Genomic DNA, 22,186 nt, shown 5'->3' on the forward strand with positions numbered 1-22,186 from the left:
AAGAAACACCACTGGTTTAAAGGGTGTTTACAGTTACAGATAATCAAGAGCAGACTTTTACTGACATGGAACTGCCCGCCTAATCTCATGTCGCTTTGTTTAACAGAATAACACGTGTAGCGCTTTTATGGCCCGGTAGTGTGCGGCCCTTTGCTCTTTTTCATTAATCTATCTCATCGTTGCTTCCTTTCACGTCATTGACTTAATGTCGCCTAACTTATCTAATCTTCTCCCTCTTATTATCCTACCCAGGTGTAAGCCTTGAGAGGACAATGGGTTTGGCCAAGTGTATCTGTGTCCATGTGTGTGCAGCTAATCTCTCACATACTACTGGACCCAGCAGCTTATTATTTTTTTGTGCACATTTATGACTGTATGCTCAAGGACCACTTGTTATTTATACAACCACTGACCGCTAACACCTCCTCTTAACGGGCTGGTAGGAGCTGCAGTTCTACTGACGGCAGTCTCTCTGTGTAATTAAAGGTTTCCAGACTGAACTGAGGAAAACATTGCGGTAATGACTCCTCATACACTTCGGATCAGAACAGTCATGAACTACACAATAGTCTCATGTGAATTTATTCGGCCTTTCTGATGAGCAGGACTTATCAAAGTAACAGGCCAATATAATAATTGTTTTTATTTTAAAGCATATAAAGTAATCATCTCAGATTAAACATTAACCAACACAATGATCATGTGTGCGCAGCCTGTGGTCTGCACCTGAGTCAAAGGTGTATCTTTATCTGAGGGATCCCTTCTATAAAAGCTTGTACCATCGCAAGGTCGGTTCACTAACACTTAACACTTGCAAACAAGGAGTTTACTCTCACAAAGTGACAATGCTTAACTCTGTAGTACTGAGCCTTGTGGTGCTGCTTTCAGCGATGGGAGCAGCCACAGTAGAGAGGTGAGTTTTATTCATTAAGTTACTTTTTATCCAAATAATCTGAATGTAGTTCACTTTCATTGTCCTTATAATTGATGCACCCAACCTAATAATTATAGCAATAGTTCGACATTTTAGGGAGATAAACTTACTCTAGCAAGTAAACTAGCTCTGTCCAAAGGTAAAAATAACTGCTAACAGCACCTCTAAAGCTCTCTGGAGAGACAAAAACTTGTGGTTTTATGGGGGTTTATGTGTGCAACTAAAGGTGTGATGCCTAGTGAGGGAAGCAACTGTTCATTGGCGGCTCATCAAGACATTAGCGTAGCTGCTATAGCATTGGTTATATCAGAACTGGAGAGTATATTTCATTGGAAGAAGAGCAAAGAAGTGATACTAAAGGCTTTTCTCGATGGTAAAGATGTTTTAACTCTTCTCTCGACTGGCTTTAGTGAGAGTTTCTCTCGCTCTCCTCCTGTTGATCTGATTGGCCGAAATTAACCCGTGATAAAAAGATGGTTCATCCAATCACCTGCCCTTTCCCAAATAGTTTCTCGTGGCGCCTTTCCAGATAGTTAAGTTAGCTTTCAAGTTCCCTTTTTACACTCTTACATATTTAACAAACAGGATGTAGAATAATGTGTTTACTGTGAGCTTAAAAGGGTGCTGGTGGGTGGATTATATTTTACCCAGAGCGATGCATGATGTTCTCCCTGCTCCCAGTCTCATTAGACTTAGTTAACCATCAACTAGAACAAAAATATGAGAGTGATATCGGTCTTATCATTGAAATCATGGCACTTATTTCCCGATTTGTACTGCATACGTGAAATAAGTTGTAAAACTGGCAACACCTTTATAATAACAGTCCTTAATGATTGACTAATGCAAGACTCAAGTTGATTTAATGCTTGAACTCCTGTTGTTAACCATTACCAAATGATGGACTTTCAACTTTATGTGGTTAGTTCACACTTTTTTTTAAATTTGCATTTTATTTCATTCATCCACTGAAATGTGACCAAATTAGCTGGATTTACATATAACTTTAATTCAGACCCATTTGCTCAGCCTCTGTATAAGCAGAATAGTACGTTTGTATGAAGCAACTGTGAATAAAGATTACTTGACTTATGTGTTGATAATGTCATTAATAATTTTGGTGTGTATGCAACAGAGCGTATGACTACTACAGATACCATCCCATGCACGAGGTAAGAAGGCCAGACCACTGCTCTCCCACATTAATGAGATCACTACACAATTATACAAAAGACAGATACTCAGATGTGTAACTATGCTCCTCACTACAGATCAGCGACTGGATGGAGCAGACTGCAAAGGCTAACCCTGATGTTGTGACCATAGTGCAATACGGACAGACCTATGAGAAGAGGGTTATTAGCTTACTCAAGGTAAACCCATCGACTCTTCGTCAGACCTGGACGAAGAGTCCAGGTCTGAAAAGTGAAGCGAATGCTGCTTTCTTTCTAATAGCCAGCAGGGGGCGACTCCACTGGTTTTTAAAAACTAAGTCTGATTGAATGTAAGCTTATGAGAAAATGACTCTACTTCTCACCTGAGTTGTTACCTCATTGAACAGTTTCCTAATGAGTTTATGGTCTCAATTGCTAGTTTAAAGTCTTCTTCAATACAGCATAACGTTCACATATTCAAGTCGCTACCATGGCGCGTCCTCAGATTCTCAGTCAGATCCAATCAGGATATCGTCCCAAGCTCCACCCTCTTGTCCAAATATGGTCACTTCTTGCTCCAAAAAACAAAGATGGCAACAGCTGTAAAGCCAAACAACAGAAATTTAAGTGCCTAATTTGTCTTCCAGATTGGAGTGAATACTGGAGAGAAAAAGAAAGCTATCTGGATGGACTGTGGTATACACGCCAGGGAATGGATCGCCCCAGCCTTCTGTCAGTATTTTGTCAGTCAGGTAAGAGACATTTATCATTAATTAACAGTGTGTCTCCAAACTGTTGTTATTTAGCTGAACTGAGTGAAAAACAAGAGGATGATTTATCACCCTTCCAACACACTGTATCAATCTAACCCTGATGTTTTCATTTGCTTTCTCAAATCAGATCCTGCAAGCATACAAAACAGACCCGAAAATGGCGGAGATGATGAATAACATGGACTTCTACGTCACCCCTGTGCTCAACATGGACGGCTACATCTACTCCTGGGCGAATGAAACGGTCAGTGCTTATTTTTGATGGATATTTATCCAATTACTTTTCTAGGGTCCTAAATTGTGCCTCAAGAAGGTGAACAGGAAATGAGAGAATGATCTGAGTTTGCAATCCGGGGCAGGATTTCAGTGTGTAGATAAATGTTAAGTGCCCCAAATGTATTCATTACTAGATTGAGAGAGTAATCAGAACCAGCTGATTTAACCAACTGATCATTCTGACCCGTTTAGACACGACTGTGGAGGAAGAACAGGTCACCAGGACCTTCGGACTGCGGTTGTTACGGAACTGACCTCAACCGCAACTTTGACGCCAACTGGGGAAGTGAGTCTTATTGTGGATCTACATCTCCTTATTTATATACCCTGTAGCTTTGATAATCATGAAAAATAGCCAATTAGAGCTTTTAGAATTGAATTGGACACAGCTAGAGTTTTACTGCACTTAATTTAACACCCCATGATGGTTTTTAAGATGGATTAAATGGATTTGAGACCCTGGCAACTGAAACTGAACAACTTCTAAGACAATAATGTAGGGCTGTCCGAGTTCTTGGGTATCCAGTACAACAATCGCCAAAGTGTGTCAATATTTATACTCATGATTAAGGAAAATCCCCAGTTAATACCAGTTACAGTTAGCAGCACTTAGTGTTTACTCCAGTTATGTGATGCCCTGTTTTCATTTTGAGAATGAATTTGACAGTCGGCCAATTCTTACATATAGCACTTTAAGTGACATCAGTTTAATAACTTTGGTTTGGATAAAGATATGCTACGCTAGCTATGCTAATTATGCTATAATCAAGATTTTTATACTAACAATGGATGACATTATTAATTGTATTTGTAAGTGGTCGCTCACGGTGATAAATTGACAGACATATCACCCAACTATACAGCTCCCCTCACCTCTACGGATCATTTTAGCGCCTCTACCGCGCTGTACCAAACATCAGAAAGATACAGTTAGCAACGAGCTAGCTATCAAAGTGGAGCTGAAAAGACTGAGCTTAAAGTCAGTGAATATTGGACTTAAACTTGCCAGCTTGCCAGACACGTGGATCAAAATGAATGATAATATTGCTCTGCATCTGCTGGATTGGGTAACTGTTTGCTAACAAGTTGTTTTCACAGCTTGTTTCTGCCTCCCCCAAGTGGCCAAAAATAGGTTAATACAGCTTTAAACTTGTGTACATTTATATTAGAGATGTGGTACAGAGTTTCTAAGCTTTCAACATGTGAAGCTGAGGCTTTTAGCTAACTGTTAAGGGAAGAAGTGGTGTCACAACTACATTCGATTCAGATAAATCTATTAATTTTGCTCCTCTTTTCAGCTATCGGGGTATCGTTTAACTGCTGCAGTCAAACCTACCCGGGGAGCCAACCTGTGTCTGAGCCCGAGGCCGCTGCCGTCACTTATTTTGTAGGAAGCCGGATCGACGAGTTCCTGTGTTTCCTCACCATCCACTCCTACGGCCAGCTGCTCTTGGTTCCCTACGGACACCCCAACTTCACCGCCCCCAACTACAATGAGCTGGTATTTACATCTGCAAACACAGTGATGAATATTTCACACATTTCTAAGAATTCACACGCAGCATTCTAGGTAATATCAGGACAAAAAGTGTATATGAATCCTTATGGCCTGATTATCACTGCATGATTCTACATTAGTAAGGAGAATACTCTGCATATTGCCATAGAAACTGCCTATGTAGATCACAAAAAGTGTGAAATCTGCGAGAAAAAAATTCAGTACACAAATTAATTTATTTCAAGGTATAGGATTTAATATCCCTCATTGGATAAACACAAAACATACACATAATAGTACAGTTCAACACAGTTGGCATCTCAAAGCCGTCAGTCCTCATCTGCCAAGACACAACACAACAGGAGGAAGCTGTGAAGCATTGATAGCAGGAAACGAAGCTGTTAGCAGGGAGGCTGATGCAGGAAATAACTCACTGGAGCCACAATCCAGAGAGAATTATGCAAAACAGGATTATGTCCAGCCAGCTCTCCTGAGCCACTCAAACACCATGTGTTTTTGGATTGGCAGAGTCACATTGGACGTTCATGGATGATGTGATGAGGTTTTCAATTAGAAATCTCAAATGAGTGAACCTGGAGCAAAACTGGTTTATGAGCACTCTTAAATTGATGCTGTAATATCCTGCTTTGCCAATTTATGGGTGTAGCACTAGGGTAGGAATTAAAATGCATATAGCCTATGTATACAATATACTGTGTATATAAACTAAGGTATGGCTATTTTCGAAGAACAAAAATAATGCTAAGGTATTGATATCCATGTGTAAGTTGGCTGCTAAGTAACAAAAAATTGCAGTACAGATATACCATATATATTCAACATATATTTAACATTATATATATTTGGATGATATTATTAATGGATTTTAATAAACAATTTTGGTATCAACCTAAACATTTTAATGATTAGTGACGCTATAGTCTGGATTCCCCAAAAAAGGCAACTGGCAAGAAATCCCTCCCAAAATCCTTACAAAAATGTTAATGGAAAATATGCAAAATGTTGATATTTAGTACATCTAAACACATCTTCTTACTGTCTTCAAACTGAAAACAGAAAATACACATTAAACAGTTCAACCCTTGTGTTGGTATTAATGTAAACAAACTGTAAATGGCATTGGGTTGCAGCACTCGCTTGCTCCACAAATCTAATCTACATATTCATCTGTTCTGACTGGGTGCAAAAAACATTTCACACTCCCCCGCCACAGTGTTTGTGCACCATATCAAGGACAGTGTCACAGGGATGCACTCAAACTGATGAAAACTGAGTTTAAATCTGCATTTCCTGCCTTGTAAAACTGCTTCCTGGTGTCTCCAAGAACCACTAGGGAAAATCTACAGTATAAAGGCAAACAAAGTTGTTGTAGATGCTCATAAACAAGTGATTAACAATTTTAAATGTCTGGTTCCTCAGATGGAAGTTGGTCTGGCTGCAGCAGAAGCCATTAAGAAGGTCCACGGGAAAGAGTACAGAGTAGGAACCTCGCCAGCTATATTATGTAAGTCCACAAATCACTGCTGATTACAGACCATGGAAGGGGTTAAAGTAATAAAATAAAGTGGATATTACATAAAGAACGGTAATTTCCGTAACCTTTTTCTACAGATCCCAACTCGGGTTCATCTAGAGACTGGGCTCGTTTATCTGGGATCCCCTTCTCCTTTACCTTCAAGCTGAGAGATAACGGGACATTTGGCTTCAAGCTTCCCGAGGACCAGATCCAGCCGACGTGCGAGGAGGCCTACAGCGGAGCCCTGCACATCATCACCTACGCCCACGACAAGACCTTTAATGGTGCTGTGGCAACCGCTGCTGCAACCCTGTGGGCCCTGCTGTTAGCAGCGGGTGTCACCGGCACCAACCTGATGTGAGGTGGAAAAAACCTGCAAAAATGGTTCCAGTTTTTAAGCTACAAAGTTTTTATATGTATCTCTTGATAAATAATGCATCCTTGGTTCAAACTATTATTAAACTGCTATAAAGTGTCTTTAAATGATCTGAAATGTCATATTGCTGCCAATAGTTGATGCATTAGAATATTCCCAAGTTTTTTTTTTTGCATTTACATAAAAAAGATCAATAACAACTTGCCTAAAAAGAGCCAACTACTTGAATATGTTTGGCTTTTTTTGTATTAAAAGGGGCACTATGTAGTTTTGGAGTTTGTTCATTTAGTTTGTTTAGGCATTAAAGAAATCCACCAAATGAATACAATGAAATGTCTTCCCGAAAAATACATATTGCACCTTTAATGTGTTTGGTTTTAACATTTGTGAATAAAGCTAATAGAAAAATGTATATTGCCTTTTATTTATTGCATCATTTGCTCTAAATATGAATGAATGTACAGCTGACAAACTGTGTGTCCCAAATAGAAAGTAAAATACATTATATTGATAAAAATTACAGTATGTACCACAACCAACGTGTTTCACAGCTGAGTTTAAGTGTTTGTTACTGTGTTCCTGATCGGATGGAAGCCTTGTTGTCTCAGACAAAGGACCAAAATCTACATCTCACATAACCCCTTCTGAGACAGGACAACCTTATCGTCTCTGTCCATGCCTGCACAGCGATCTGCAGGCAGGGTACACAACGACACGGAGCAGGTGCTGTCCGAGCTGCAGCGCTTGGTGGAGCCTCTGCAGGAGCTGCTGGAGGACCTGATGGATCAGGCCGGCCTGGAGAAGATGGAGCAGGCTCAGGAGGTTGCAGACAGCCTGGAGGCCGAGATCAAGGTGCTTGAAGAAGAGGGACACGGAGATGAAGGACATGGCCCGCTGCAAGGACCACATCTACTACCTGCAGGTAAGATGGATGAGGGAGTTTAGAAGGAAGGGACTTATGAAAGGCATTGTGGGAAATGCTACCTTGGAGCTTGGGCAATATTAGAGAAGCAGTAACGTGACATTCATCAATGGATTTTGTGGCTAACTATGGAGATAATGTCAGTATTTATGGAACAAAGTATAACAGCTTTGATATAACCACTGAAATTGCTGACTGAAGTACAAAAATCAGCATGAAAAAACACAGATTAAACATTAACCAACACAATGATCATGTGTGTGCAGCCTGTGGTCTGCGCCTGAGTCAAAGGTGTGTCTTTATATGACGGATCCCTTCTATAAAAGCTTGTATCATCCCAAGGTCGGTTCACTAACACTTAACACTTGCAAACAAGGAGTTCACTCTCACAAAGTGACAATGCTTAACTCTGTAGTACTGAGCCTTGTGGTGCTGCTTTCAGCGATGGGAGCAGCCACAGCAGAGAGGTGAGTTTTATTCATTAAATTACATAATGACGGCTTTGTTCAAAATTCAGTAACACAATGTACTATCAGCTACTTTTTATCCAAATAATTTGAATGTAGTTAATCTTTACTGTCATTATAATTGATGCATCCGACCTAATAATTATAGCAATAGTTTGATATTTTAGGGAGATAAACTTAACAACAGTTATCTAAAGTTCACTAGAGAGACAAAAACTTGTGGTTTTATGGGGGCTTATGTGTGAGACTATTTCTTGGCCGCATAATCAGCTAGAGACGGCAGCTGTGGCTGTGATTTAAAGTGTGACTCCTAGTTAGAGTACAATTGTTCTTGCTTGGATTCCTGTTGTTAACCATTAACAAATCATGAAGTTACAACTTAATAGATCATCAGTTACGGAATTTTAATTTGCAGTTTATTTCATTCATCCACTGAAATGTGACCAAATAAGCTGGATTTAATATATAACTTTAATTCAGACCCATTGGCTGTACTGTTGTACTGTTTTGCAAGCAGAATAGTACGTTTGTATGAAGCAACTGTGAATAAAGATTACTTGACTTATGTAATGTTGATAATGTCATTAATTATTTTGGTGTGTATGCAACAGAGCATATGACTACTACAGATACCATCCCATGCACGAGGTAAGAAGGCCAGATCACTGCTCTCCCACATTAATGAGATCACTACACAATTATACAAAAGACACATACTCAGATGTGTAACTATGCTCCTCACTACAGATTAGTGACTGGATGGAGCAGACTGCAAAGGATAACCCTGATGTTGTGACCATAGTGCAATACGGACAGACCTACGAGAAGAGGGTTATTAGCTTACTCAAGGTAAACCCATCGACTCTTCGTCAGACCTGGACGAAGAGTCCAGGTCTGAAAAGTGAAGCGAATGCTGCTTTCTTTCTAATAGCCAGCAGGGGGCGACTCCACTGGTTTTTAAAAACTAAGTCTGATTGAATGTAAGCTTATGAGAAAATGACTCTACTTCTCACCTGAGTTGTTACCTCATTGAACAGTTTCCTAATGAGTTTATGGTCTCAATTGCTAGTTTAAAGTCTTCTTCAATACAGCATAACGTTCACATATTCAAGTCGCTACCATGGCGCGTCCTCAGATTCTCAGTCAGATCCAATCAGGATATCGTCCCAAGCTCCACCCTCTTGTCCAAATATGGTCACTTCTTGCTCCAAAAAACAAAGATGGCAACAGCTGTAAAGCCAAACAACAGAAATTTAAGTGCCTAATTTGTCTTCCAGATTGGAGTGAATACTGGAGAGAAAAAGAAAGCTATCTGGATGGACTGTGGTATACACGCCAGGGAATGGATCGCCCCAGCCTTCTGTCAGTATTTTGTCAGTCAGGTAAGAGACATTTATCATTAATTAACAGTGTGTTTCCAAACTGTTGTTATTTAGCTGAACTGAGTGAAAAACAAGAGGATGATTTATCACCCTTCCAATACACTGTATCAATCTAACCCTGATGTTTTCATTTGCTTTCTCAAATCAGATCCTGCAAGCATACAAAACAGACCCGAAAATGGCGGAGATGATGAATAACATGGACTTCTACGTCACCCCTGTGTTCAACATAGACGGCTACATCTACTCCTGGACGAATGAAACGGTCAGTGCTTATTTTTGATGGATATTTATCCAATTACTTTTCTAGGGTCCTAAATTGTGCCTCAAGAAGGTGAACAGGAAATGAGAGAATGATCTGAGTTTGCAATCCGGGGCAGGATTTCAGTGTGTAGATAAATGTTAAGTACCCCAGATGTATTCATTACTAGATTGAGAGAGTAATCAGAACCAGCTAATTTAACTGACTGATCATTTTGACCCGTTTAGACACGACTGTGGAGGAAGAACAGGTCACCAGGACCTTCGGACTGCGGTTGTTACGGAACTGACCTCAACCGCAACTTTGACGCCAACTGGGGAAGTGAGTCTTATTGTGGATCTACATCTCCTTATTTATATACCCTGTAGCTTTGATAATCATGAAAAATAGCCAATTGGAGCTTTTAGAATTGAATTTGGACACAGCTAGAGTTTTACTGCACTTAATTTAACGCCCCATGATGGTTTTTAACAGGATTTGAGACCCTGGCAACAGAAACTGAATAACTTCTAAGACAATGAAGTAGGGCTGTCCGAGTTCTTCGGTATCCAGTACAACAATCGCCAAAGTGTGTCAATATTTATACTCATGATTAAGGAAAATCCCCTGGTTAGTTCACTGAAGTTTATTTATTCAAGTTTGTGATCAAAAACATCTTAAGCTCAATTTAAGTCTGTTCTAAAAATAGTTTTCTAACAAACAATATATATGGCAACTTCATATCAACCGATTTCAGACTTCAGACTTTCAGCCCTGTCAGGTTTACGCACCACCCACTTCTGGTTTAAGTCCCACCTGTTCAGAGTACTGATACAGATACAGATATAATTTAGTTGGCCGAACAGATACAGATAATGGTGTACTCGCTCTTCCCTATTGTCAAGTCAAAGTTCTGGCTATTATAAGGGGTTGTGTTCACAGCTTGTTTCTGCCTCCCCCAAGTGGCCAAAAATAGGTTAATACAGCTTTAAACTTGTGTACATTTATATTAGAGATGTGGTACAGTTTCTAAGCTAACTGTTAAGGGAAGAAGTGGTGTCACAACTACATTCGATTCAAATAAATCTATAAATTTTGCTCCTCTTTTCAGCTGTCGGGGTATCGTTTAACTGCTGCAGTACAACCTACCCGGGGAGCCAACCTTTGTCTGAGCCAGAGGCCGCGGCCATCACTTTTTTTGTAGGAAGTCGGAGCGACGAGTTCCTGTGTTTCTTCTCCATCCACTCCTACGGCCAGCTGCTCTTGATTCCCTACGATCACCCCAACTTAACTGACTCCAACAACGGCGAGCTGGTATTTACATCTGCAAACACAGTGATGAATATTTCACACATTTCTGAGAATTCACACGCAGCATTCTAGGTAATATCAGGACAAAAAGTGTATATGAATCCTTATGGCCTGATTATCACTGCATGATTCTACATTAAGAAGGAGAATACTCTGCATATTGCCATAGAAACTGCCTATGCAGATCACAAAAACCCATAGTATATGAGTGAAATCTGCGAGAAAAAAAATTCTGTACACAAATTAATTTTTTTTCAAGGTTTAGGATTTAATATCCCTCATTGGATAAACACAAAACATACACATAATAGTACAGTTCAACACAGTTGGCATCTCAAAGCCGTCAGTCCTCATCTGCCAAGACACAACACAACAGGAGGAAGCTGTGAAGCATTGATAGCAGGAAACGAAGCTGTTAGCAGGGAGGCTGATGCAGGTAATAACTCACTGGAGCCACAATCCAGAGAGAATTATGCAAAACAGGATTATGTCCAGCCAGCTCTCCTGAGCCACTCAAACACCATGTGTTTTTGGATTGGCAGAGTTACATCGGACGTTCACAGATGATGTGATGAGGTTTTCAATTAGGAATCTCAAATGAGTGAACCTGGAGCAAAACTGGTTTATGAGCACTCTTAAATTGATGCTGTAACATCCTGCCTGGTCCTCTTGATCAGACTGGTAAAATTCTACATCGCAACACCTGACAGATTGCAGTCTTGATGCTGACACGGATATTGATATATGGGGTGTCTAAAAAAAATGTATATTAATATATCAGCAAATATTCTTACACAGAGTATATAAATAAACTGCTCCCTCAAATGTGGTTGTCAAACACTACACTGTATGTAATGGAGAAGGATATTTTACAGTTTCACAATAGACCTTTTTGTTCAAAATGACATCAGTGCACTATATAAGAATTTCAGTCCAAACATCATGACATTAACTGAAATTACCGACATAATGTGAAGAAACAACAGTTTTCATGCTACAATACCGATGTATTGCACTACAATTTCTTGCAACAAATTGGCCAACAAGTCACCGACAGAACTTGTTTACATTGAGCGATTATCAGTTGATGTGTAAAATCGCTGCTAAGTAACAAAAAATTGCTGTACAGATATACCGTATATATTTAACATTATATATATTTGGATGATATTAAGGATTAATAAGGCTACAGTATAAAGGCAAACAAAGTTGTTGTAGATGCTCAAAATTGTGAACAAAGAGTGATTAACAGTTTTAAATGTCTGGTTCCTCAGATGGAAGTTGGTCTGGCTGCAGCAGAAGCCATTAAGAAGGTCCACGGGAAAGAGTACAGAGTAGGAACCTCGCCAGATATATTATGTAAGTCCACAAATCACTGCTGATTACAGACCATGGAAGGCGTTAAAGAAATAATATAAAGTGGATATCACATAAAGAACGGTAATATCCGTAACCTCTTTCTACAGATTCCCACTCAGGTACATCTAAAGACTGGGCTCGTTTATCTGGGATCCCCTTCTCCTTTACCTTCGAGCTGAGAGATAACGGGACATTTGCTTTTGAGCTTCCCGAGGACCAGATCCAGCCAACGTGCGAGGAGGCCTACAGCGGAGCCCTGCACATCATCACCTACGCCCACGACAAGACCTTTAATGGTGCTGTGGCAACTGCTGCTGCAACCCTGTGGGCCCTGCTGTTAGCAGCGGGTGTCACCGGCACCAACCTGATGTGAGGTGGAAAAAACCTGCAGAAATGGCTCCAGTTTTTAAGCTACAAAGTTTTTATATGTATCTCTTGATAAATATTGCATCCTTGTTTCAAACAATTATTAAACTGCTATAAAGTGTCTTTAAATGATCTGAAATGTCATATTGCTGCCAATAGTTGATGCATTAGAATATTCCCAAGTTTTTTTTTTTTCATTTACATATAAAGAGCAATAACAACTTGCCTAAAAAGAGCCAACTACTTAAATATGTTTGGCTTTTCTTGTATTAAAAGGGGCACTATGTAGTTTTGGATTTTGTTTATTTAGTTTGTTTAGGCATTAAAAAAATTCACCCAATTAATACAATGAAATGTCTTCCCGAAAACTACATAGTGCACCTTTAATGTGTTTGGTTTTAACATTTGTGAATAAAGCTAATAGAAAAATGTTTATTGCCTTCTATTTATTGCATCATTTGCTCTAAATATGAATGAATGTACAGCTGACGAACTGTGTGTCCCAAATAGAAAGTAAATATACATAATATTGGCAAAAATTACAGTATGCTCCACAACCGACGTGTGCGTTGTTGATGTGTGTTGGATTTATCCTTTGGGGAACGAGAAAAGTCTCCTGCTGTAACAGCCGGTTTCACAGCTGAGTTTCAGTGTTTGTTACTGTGTTCCTGAACGGATGGAAGCCTTGTTGTCTCAGACAGGCTAGCGGCAAGAAGAGCTGCTCCTCAGAGGGAAACTGGTCCCACTGCGTCCACGTCCAACCTGATAGAGAACCACACATTTCTTTCATCGTAAACTACTCAGGGGAGTGGGGATATCTTTTCCCATTTAATGTTAGATCCTCTGCACATACCCTCATTCTTCTCCGGCTCCAGGTTCTCTGGCTCCCCTGACTGCTCCCTGTCGAGTTTTCCTTGCATGATTATGGTGACGTAGTGGTACTGCTCCTCCAGCCTGATGGAGTTCACCACTGACGCAAAGCCGACGTTCACCAAACGAACACCTGCTTCCTCCAACACCTCTCTGTGAGCGCAGTCCTCCCACGTCTCCCTTTCGTTCAATGACATAAATGAGTGTCACATGCATTGGAGTTCATCACATTCAGGTCATGCACATCATATGGACTGAACATTGAGGAACATATTTAGACTAGTCCTCCTTCACTCCTCAACAGGCTTCTACCAAACTGCATTTAAAATATAGCAAATTGGTATTCCTGCACACTTATTTGGCAGGCACCTGTAACCATGCAACTTCAAAACATGTCTAAATATTTGCTGAACGGTTTGGGAAAATTCGGCATAATGATAACTGTCTAATATGTTTTTATTTCTTTATAATGTACCTTCTAATGACAGAGAAACACACAACAGTAAGAGGAATATACACACATATATTCATTAATGGACTTTGCTAACTAGCTACCTTCCTACCCAAACTCCAAGTGGCCACCGGGGAGCTGGTATGTCCCTTTGCCCATCTCGCTTCTCCGTTTCCCCAGGAGAACACAGCCTGGGTGGGCTGAATCTGTCACCAACACTCCGACCCCAACTCCTGGACGTTTTACGGCTTTATTTGACATCTGGATAAACTAAAAAACAAGTCATAAACGAGTTAGCTAAACAGACCTAGTCGGCAGTGCCGCACTGTAAACTAGCTAACCAGGAGGTACAAGATGAGTCCCTGCTGTGAACTTCCGTCTTCGCTTCAAAAATCGTTTGGGAGACCTTGTCTTGCCTTGCTTTCTTACTTTCGACACATTCACTTCTTGTTATGTTCAAATCAAAAAGGGCGGCACGAGTATGATGGTATTTAAGTAATGAGTGGCTGATTAAATCGTAATAATGTTCTATATAGCCGGTCATTATGTGTTGGCTGGGCTAAAGGTGCACTATTTTTAAAGTTAAACACTCTTTGGCTCCCAAAGTGGGGGGCGTCCAAAATCTGTCCAAAATGGACAGATGAAGCCTGACAATCAAATAATTTATTTTATGTGTACTTCAGATACTACTCTATAACCTCTGTAATTATGAACAAGTTTCTTCTCTTCTAGCCAAAGATATGGGGGGGAGACATATTATTTCAGACTAGCAACCTGTCTGCCAGAATTTGTATCCCCGCCTCAAAATGGACAGATGAAGCCTGACCATCAAATAATTTATTTTATGTGTACTTCAGATACTACTCTAGAACCACTGGATGGTGTATCAGCAGCATGTATTTCTGTAAACCGAACCCTTTAAAAAGTATATATTAAGTATTCAGATATGAAAATGTATGTCATAGTAAGATGCATGTGAAATGCAGGACAGTGGAGGAGGACATGCTGTTGGGTTATCAGAAGCATGCTGGACTTTTACTTATAATGGAGTATTTTTACCTTGTGTTATTGGTAACTGAATGATCAGAAGACTTCTGTCATCACTTGTTTGGTGAAATGCTAAAAAGATCAGTCCATTCACACCTTTGCTCTCATGGCTTTTAACAGTTTTCCACCGACACCCGTTTTCCCCGCTCGACCTGCCTGGTGGCTCTGGCCCCGCCCTGCTCACCTCTCCCTGCTCTCACCTGAGAGACAGCATTTTCCTCCTGTGATACCAGGCACCTGGACCTCTCTGGATCTTTCTCTTCCACTGTTCTACTTTTTGCCAGATATCTCAGAGTCACACCTGTAAACCACCTCTGTATTCTCTATTTGTTCAGCTTCTTCTTTCCATTGTGACTGAGTGTCAGAATGAGTGCTAAACTGTGGACAGAGGAGCAGTTCAACTGCCCTGTGTGTCTGGATCTCCCTAATGATCCAGTCACCATCCCCTGTGGACACAGCTACTGCATGGGCTGCATCAAGGACTACTGGAGCAAAGATGACCCCAAGGGGGTCTACAGCTGCCCACAATGCCGCCAGACCTTCTGCCCCAAGCCCTCCCTGTCCAGGAACACCATGCTGGCTGAGGCTGTGGAGCAGCTCCGCAAAGGAGCCCTCAAAGCTGATGTGCGTGAGTCTTTGCGGAAAGCCCATGGGGGAGCTTCATCCTCCTCATCTAGATCCAAAGGTAAGCTCTCCACCGCAGCAGTGCCATGCGACATGTGCAAAGGAGAACAGCGAGAGGCAGTCAAGAGCTGCCTGGCGTGTATGAGCTCATTCTGCGAAGCCCACCTGAAGCCCCACCAGACCAAAAAGGCCCTGAAGCAGCATGAGCTGATCCCACCCACAGGCAACCTGGCTGAGAAGATCTGCACCCAGCACAAGTACCTGCAGGAGTTCTACTGTCGCCACTGCAAGATGTTCGTCTGCTGGCTGTGCACCAGCAACACACACAAAGGCCACGAGTGTGTGTCCACCAAGGCTGAGCGCCTGGAGAAACAGGTAGGCTGGAGCAGTGGCAGAGTCAGGATGTTTGAGGGGCAGGGGCGAAAAAAATAAAAAGGGCACCACTTGTATATTTTGCAGCATTAGCGCGCAGAATGTCACAATTAGAGGGCCGTGTTTTGTCCTCTAGAAGGGTTGGGGGGTATCATGTTTTATCTATCATAGAGGCATTCAAGAGGCCTGTTTTGGCCCCCAAAGGGAAAAAGTTTGGGCACCCCTGGTCTAATTCCTCCTCTAGGGCTGCAAGTGACAATTACTTTCAGTTCCGATCACACGATTTTGCTTACTGTTGTGGGAATGCTGCGTAGACACGTAACGTGTGTTGTAAAAAACTTGCTATGCTTCCTGTCTGAACACACAATATCAGAACTGATACTAGTTCTGACTTGTTAAACACTTAACATTTCTTTAAAAGACACATTAGAAAGAAAGGGGGCAGCTGTTTCTAGATGAGGCTACACTATTAATAGTATAGTCTCATGCTAACTGTCCAATGTTCTGTGTGATCAGTTAAGGTGTCGTCCTCTCTTCTTTGTGTCTAACTGTGGCTGCAGGCAGGCTGAGGACATTCCTGACTTCATTCCTATCCATTCATAACGCTCCACCCTCTCATGTTGCCCTCTGTGTCACATACACTGCACAGCTGTTTCCTCGTGCTTGTGTATGTGTGTTTGTGTGAGACAGATGGGACTTGATCTCATGTCTTTGTGTATCTTGATGTAGAAAATGCTGTCGGAGATGCAGACGGAGAACCAGCAGAGGCTGAAAGACAGAGAGCAGGAGCTGAAAGACATGAAGAAGGTGATGGAGGTGATGAAGGTCGGTCAGCAGAATTTTATCATTGTTGGGTTGCACCAAATTTCACAAAATAAAAATCTACATTTCCCATAACCCCTTCTGAGACATGACCACCTTATCGTCTCTGTCCGTGCCTGCACAGCGTTCTGCAGGCAGGGTACACGACGACACGGAGCAGGCGCTGTCCGAGCTGCAGCGCTCGGTGGAGCGTCTGCAGGAGCTGCTGGAGGACTTGATGGATCAGGCCGGCCTGGAGAAGATGGAGCAGGCTCAGGAGGTTGCAGACAGCCTGGAGGCCGAGATCAAGGTGCTGAAGAAGAGGGACACGGAGATGAAGGACCTGGCCCGCTGCGAGGACCACATCTACTACCTGCAGGTAAGATGGAAGAGGGAGTTTTCCTGATATATCGAGCAAGAGAAAAAGAGGGTGGATGGTCTCTTCTCATGCATTGATACATATTTATGTGCAAAAGCAATGAAAAAGTGAGTTTTGCATAGTGACCATTCCTTTGTTCTACTATAAATGATGTGTATCATCCTGCATGGAGCATAAGCTGCGTTTCCACTCCAGGGACCAAGGTCTAAACTAAGTTTCCAGGAAGTTATTTTACCCCCCAAAAAGTCCCTGCTTGAGTAATATCTGCTGAAGCTCCACCCCCAAAAGGAAATTTGGGGGTGGAGCTTGCAGCACTGGACATTTCTGAGTAGTCCAGTCAAGTATTAGCAGCATTTTCTTTCAGCAATTTTGAAAAAGTCTTGAGCCACAAAGGTTTTTTTTGTTCATTGTGCTTTGACATGTCAATATGGAGCTACAAAAGAAAGCATATGATAGACGGAGTGACAAGTTTATTCCAGGCCTCGTTGTTGTATGCGCACGAAAATTGCATACATTTCAAAACAGTCATCACTTTTTCAAACATCAGCAGACTTATTTGGCTCATCTTTGCATGTCTTTAAACTGTGGTGGAAAGTTCCGGGTACTTCTGGGTAATGCAGCCATAATAGCGTGTACCCTGTCTAATGAAAGGGCCTTAAAAGTTACAGTTCCCGATCCTGAAACTGCCATATTTTCCTTCAGACATGCGAGTCCATGTGCAGTCCCCTGGAGACTGGAGACCTCCCCCCTGTGGTGGTCAATCCAGAAGCTTCCTTTGAGCCCGTACGAGACGTCATCCTGGACCTCAGGGAGAAAGTGGAGGACCTGTGCAACCAGGAGCTGAGCAAGATCACCAAACAAGGTCTGTCACAAGTCTCGTTTTATCTTCCTTTATTTTCATATCTTATCTTTTTTTCATCGTATTATCTTTTCTCTTCCAGTCAATGACACAACAATGTTCACGTTGGGAGATGGTAAGTTCCAAACATTTTTTATTTTCAACATGAGGGTGACAAAAGCTGTAGTTGTGTTGAACCTTCCTGCTTAACAATGACTTCTTCTATCTCATCCAGCCAACCGCAATGCAGGGACTAAAGGAGCGCTTTTGAAATGTGAGCCTGGATTGTGTATTTTTTTATCTGAATATATTTCTTTGTGTTACAAAGTTTCGAGAAACTAATTTCTAATTTCCTTTTTTTCTTTAGTGTTTTCTGGTCTGGGTTCTCGTAACCCAAACAGCCGTTCTCAGGGTATGTCCAGTGTCTTTAGGTTTTACTACATTTCATCTACCATCACTACATCTTTTCACTTTACTATCTAAGGTGTCATCTACATGATTTCTTTCATGCCTCACAGCTTCCACACCCAGTATCTCAATTGGAGGGAGGAGTACAGACAGACGAGCACTTGGTACTGTACCCTGACAGTCATTTTAAAATATGTGACAATATCAAAAGCAGTTCGATATTCAGTCCTTGATAAACATGACATTCATATATCATTCTTCATGTGTAGGCCTCAAAACTCAAGACGTGAGGAGCAGAGACACACCACGAGGTGAGAAAACCCCCTAAATTAACCTCACACCTGCAGTGTGAGTCACTACCATGGATGGAAAACTAAAAATGCGTGCTTGTGTGTGCTTTATTTAAAATGATTCTTCTTCCTGGTTACAGACAGAGGAAACTCACCCAGACTTCGGGACAGACAGAGAAGAGAGGAAAGAGAGACAGGTATGTTCATTCTTCTTTGTCTGGTAGAAGGTTGCACAAGACAAAAACACTTCCTGATAATAATCTGGCTGCTACTTCCTACTGCAAGAAATGTTTCCATGCAAATGTCAATAAACATCTGAATTACGCAGCATATTTCATTTTCAGTAGTTAGGGCAAATGTTTGGATGCTAACATGCTAAGCTAATATGATGAACATGGTAAACATTACCCCTAGCATCACATTGTCAGCGCGAGTGCTTCGCATTTAGCGAAAGGCGCAGCTGTGTCACCTAGCTGCTAGCATAGCTGTAGATAACTATGATTACGTCACAATGATGTCATCATGAGTCGACTACAGATTTATAACGGAAAGCAGTTTTACAGATGAGCATGTTCACCATTCAGGGATAGGGTCTAATTTGAGATAATACCCAGGTGCATTATGGGAAATGTAGGATACAGTGTTTTTAAGTCACTAGGGACTAAAGTGAGGATATTTTGGCCTCTGCTGCTCTGATTTTGATCATTCTTTTTTAAATCTGCTTCTCAGAAGTCTTACAACTTTATGGAAGTGATGTTAAAAATTGATGGAGTGCCCCTTTAAGAAGTAGTCTACGACCCACCTGTTTAGACTTGCCTTCACTTAGTTTCATTTATTTTTGTCTCTATGTCTTCCAAACAGTGAGGGAGACCATCTCCAGACCCAGTCCCAGACCCAGCCCCACTCCGAGCCGCAGAGAGTCTCAGTCTCTTTGGAGCAGGTCCAGTCAGAGCCAGGCTGCCCCTGCTGCAGCACCAACTCCTACTCCTACTCCTGCCCCTGCCCCAGCTCCAGCTCCAGCTCCAGCAGCCACTGGAGGTACAAAAAACCCATCAGAATTGTTGCTATTTGCTGTCTCCAACTGGCAAATCATGTGTAGTGCATCTTTGACAAGCAGTAAATGCCCTAACACCTCTTGCTCCTCTCCTCCTGGTGTGGTCAGGTTTCAGTCGGATGGCGTCAATCAGCAGCCTCTTCCGCTCCCATCGGCGTGGCACCACCCCAGCCACCCCAGTTAATAACTCACCGTTTGCAGGAGGAAACCCATGTAAGACCTGACTCCAGCTCTCATTCTCTCCTCTTTTATTATACTGTTAATATCATCTCGATATTCTCTGAGGGAGGTAATAAAAAGATATGAGAGGTGCTAAATGAAATTGGGATCTGAATGCCTTTTTGCCCCATCCTAGTTCATATTAATATATGTCAGGGCATGCAATATGCTCAACCTAATGGCCAGTAGTTAATAGACATTTGCTGTAGCTGCATATTTTTAAATCACTTTAAGAAGCCAGGAAATTAATTTTAGAAAGTGAAAGTCTTAAACCACTTTCTGTGGCTGGTTTCATGCAGATGGGATGAAAAATAATAATATAACTACTGTTTCCACATGAAGTTGTAGATGTTGATTACACTTCAAACTGTCTAAAGTGTGTGACTTGTGTCTGCTCAACAGGGGGGATGTCTGCTGTGCCGGAAACCCCTACAGAAAGTGAGATAGCTGCCTTCATACATGCAAAATTATGATTGTTTTTGGCCGCATTCAGTGCTATCACTTGAGCATGGGCATTTTAATACAGATGTGTCTAACACTGTTTTCTCATTGGACAGTTAACCCTGGTCTCTTCTTGGACACGCCCCTCCCCAACGCCATGAATCAGGCTCCTGCTTTCCCTGCATGTGAGTTAACGTACCTTTGTATCATCATTTTGAAACGGGAAACACAAATTAAAAAATGCTAATAAATAAGAAAATCAATGCCTTTATGTGCGTGAACTGACACTGTTTGTTCTCCAGTGAGAGAAATCAACATCGACAGCATCCAGGCCCCAGAACCGAGGAGCAGAGAGGAGTTCCTTCAGTGTGAGTCTCAATGTTTGACTTCAGTATTACATTTTAGATATTAGATGAGTTGTGTCATCATGTCTGCTGCAGGAGAGTGATAAATATAGTCTGCCCAGGTGCGTATTGCTGTTCATGATTACTGCAAAGAAACTGAAATAATAATACAAGGACCAACCATAACAGCTACTGAGCAAGCCATGTCACATTTGAGCTCATGAAGACCATCATGAACTTTAAAGCTTAACAAATATTATTAACTTTCCAGAATATGTGAATAATTGTCATTAAACCTTCTCTTTCAGACTCTGTGAACTTGACCCTTGACCCCAACACAGCCCACAGGCGGCTGGCTCTCTCCGAAGGCAACACTAAAGCCACCCTGCAGGGGGCGGCGCAGCCCTACCCCGACACTCCCCATCGCTTCGACGGCTGGACCCAGGTGATCTGCCAGGCCCCGCTGTACGGCCAGCGCTGCTACTGGGAGGTGGAGTGGAGAGGCCGCGGCTCCTCCATGGGCGTAGCCTACGGGGCCTTGAACAGGAAGGGCTCGGACGCCAGGTCGGGGATCGGTTACAACGCCCAGTCCTGGACCCTGGAGCTGTCCGACACCTGCTGCGCTGCCATGCACGACAACGAGAAGAAGGACATACCGGTGACCTACTCCCCCCGGCTAGGCATCTACCTGGACCTGTCGGGGGGGACGCTGACGTTCTACAGCGTGGCAGAGAGCATGACACACCTTCACACCTTCCGCGCCAACTTCACCCAGCCGCTTTACGCTGCTTTCGGAGTGGGCTGTGGAGTCGGGGTGGGTCTGGACTTCGCCCTCGGCCAGTTCAGCTCCAGCTCTGACAGCATTAAGATCTGTCCCATGTGAGGAGGCAGGCTGGAGGGCACCGATTGGTGGATAATGCTACATTCATGACTTCACAGAGTTGAACCCAGTTGTTTATGCTTATCAAACCTATTCAAAACTGTCTGGACACACTGACTGAAAAGATGTATAAAGTGTGGTTGCACCTGATTGATGACTGTTTTTTCATATTTTTAAATGCACTTAATTGATAATTTCTGTTCTACCCAAGAAACAAATATTGTATTTTTTACAGTGATGCTGGACTCGATGGTTCACCACTTTGATCCAGACTGAAATATGTCAAAGGATGAATCCTAAGACTTTGGTGATCCCCCGACTTTTCCTCTAGTGCTACTGAGAGGTTGACTTTTGTGGTTCCCATAAAAGTTTGTAAATGTTCATGGTCATCTGGTGATCCGCTGACTTTTCATGTAACACCATCATCTGGTCAAACGTTCCTACAATACTTGTTGTTTTTCTTTCGGCCAGAACAAGGAGCTCTCCCAAGTCCCCCTGTTCCGACTGCGCACAGGTCGCTGACTGACTGACAAGCCACGACACACACAAACACACACACAAACACACACACA

General features: G+C 42.1%; 4 protein-coding genes across 5 annotated transcripts; 3 read left to right on the plus strand and 1 right to left on the minus strand.

Moving 5' to 3' along the window:
• Positions 1-2,091: 2,091 nt before the first annotated feature.
• On the plus strand, positions 2,092-7,039 carry LOC311253083 (carboxypeptidase O-like). Its single transcript, XM_084346816.1, has 8 exons — positions 2,092-2,106; positions 2,206-2,307; positions 2,736-2,840; positions 2,989-3,105; positions 3,330-3,423; positions 4,436-4,638; positions 6,076-6,160; positions 6,268-7,039. The coding sequence occupies exons 1-8, from the start codon at positions 2,098-2,100 to the stop codon at positions 6,531-6,533; spliced, it is 981 nt and encodes a 326-aa protein (XP_084202942.1). The 5' UTR covers positions 2,092-2,097; the 3' UTR covers positions 6,534-7,039.
• An 815-nt stretch (positions 7,040-7,854) lies between these two features.
• On the plus strand, positions 7,855-12,604 carry LOC311253081 (carboxypeptidase O-like). The gene is made up of 9 exons (XM_084346814.1): positions 7,855-7,937; positions 8,549-8,585; positions 8,685-8,786; positions 9,215-9,319; positions 9,468-9,584; positions 9,809-9,902; positions 10,672-10,874; positions 12,146-12,230; positions 12,338-12,604. Exons 1-9 carry the CDS (start codon positions 7,870-7,872, stop codon positions 12,601-12,603), a joined length of 1,077 nt encoding a protein of 358 aa, XP_084202940.1. The 5' UTR covers positions 7,855-7,869; the 3' UTR covers position 12,604.
• Positions 10,817-14,234, minus strand: nudt15 (nudix (nucleoside diphosphate linked moiety X)-type motif 15). 2 transcript variants are annotated; one of them, XM_084346818.1, is made up of 3 exons: positions 14,030-14,234; positions 13,450-13,646; positions 10,817-10,884 (listed from the first exon to the last, which is right to left on the minus strand). In XM_084346818.1, the coding sequence occupies exons 1-3, from the start codon at positions 14,176-14,178 to the stop codon at positions 10,838-10,840; spliced, it is 393 nt and encodes a 130-aa protein (XP_084202944.1). In that variant the 5' UTR covers positions 14,179-14,234; the 3' UTR covers positions 10,817-10,837. The 2 variants fall into 2 exon arrangements, with proteins under 2 accessions (XP_084202944.1, XP_084202943.1); XM_084346817.1 differs by lacking the exon at positions 10,817-10,884 and adding an exon at positions 12,629-13,358.
• Positions 14,235-15,330: 1,096 nt separating this feature from the next.
• trim25l (tripartite motif containing 25, like) lies at positions 15,331-21,751 on the plus strand (the record flags this gene model as incomplete). Its single annotated transcript, XM_084346786.1, has 16 exons — positions 15,331-15,963; positions 16,690-16,785; positions 16,907-17,140; positions 17,843-18,002; positions 18,082-18,114; positions 18,214-18,252; positions 18,346-18,390; positions 18,497-18,550; positions 18,656-18,697; positions 18,817-18,873; positions 19,538-19,714; positions 19,839-19,943; positions 20,352-20,387; positions 20,507-20,575; positions 20,693-20,758; positions 21,043-21,751. The coding sequence occupies 16 exons, from the start codon at positions 15,331-15,333 to the stop codon at positions 21,615-21,617; spliced, it is 2,421 nt and encodes an 806-aa protein (XP_084202912.1). The 3' UTR covers positions 21,618-21,751.
• Between the last annotated feature and the right edge of the window lie 435 nt (positions 21,752-22,186).

Source organism: Pagrus pagrus (assembly GCF_965226575.1).
Source record: "Pagrus pagrus genome assembly, chromosome: 24".
NCBI classification, from domain to species: Eukaryota; Metazoa; Chordata; class Actinopteri; order Spariformes; family Sparidae; genus Pagrus; species Pagrus pagrus.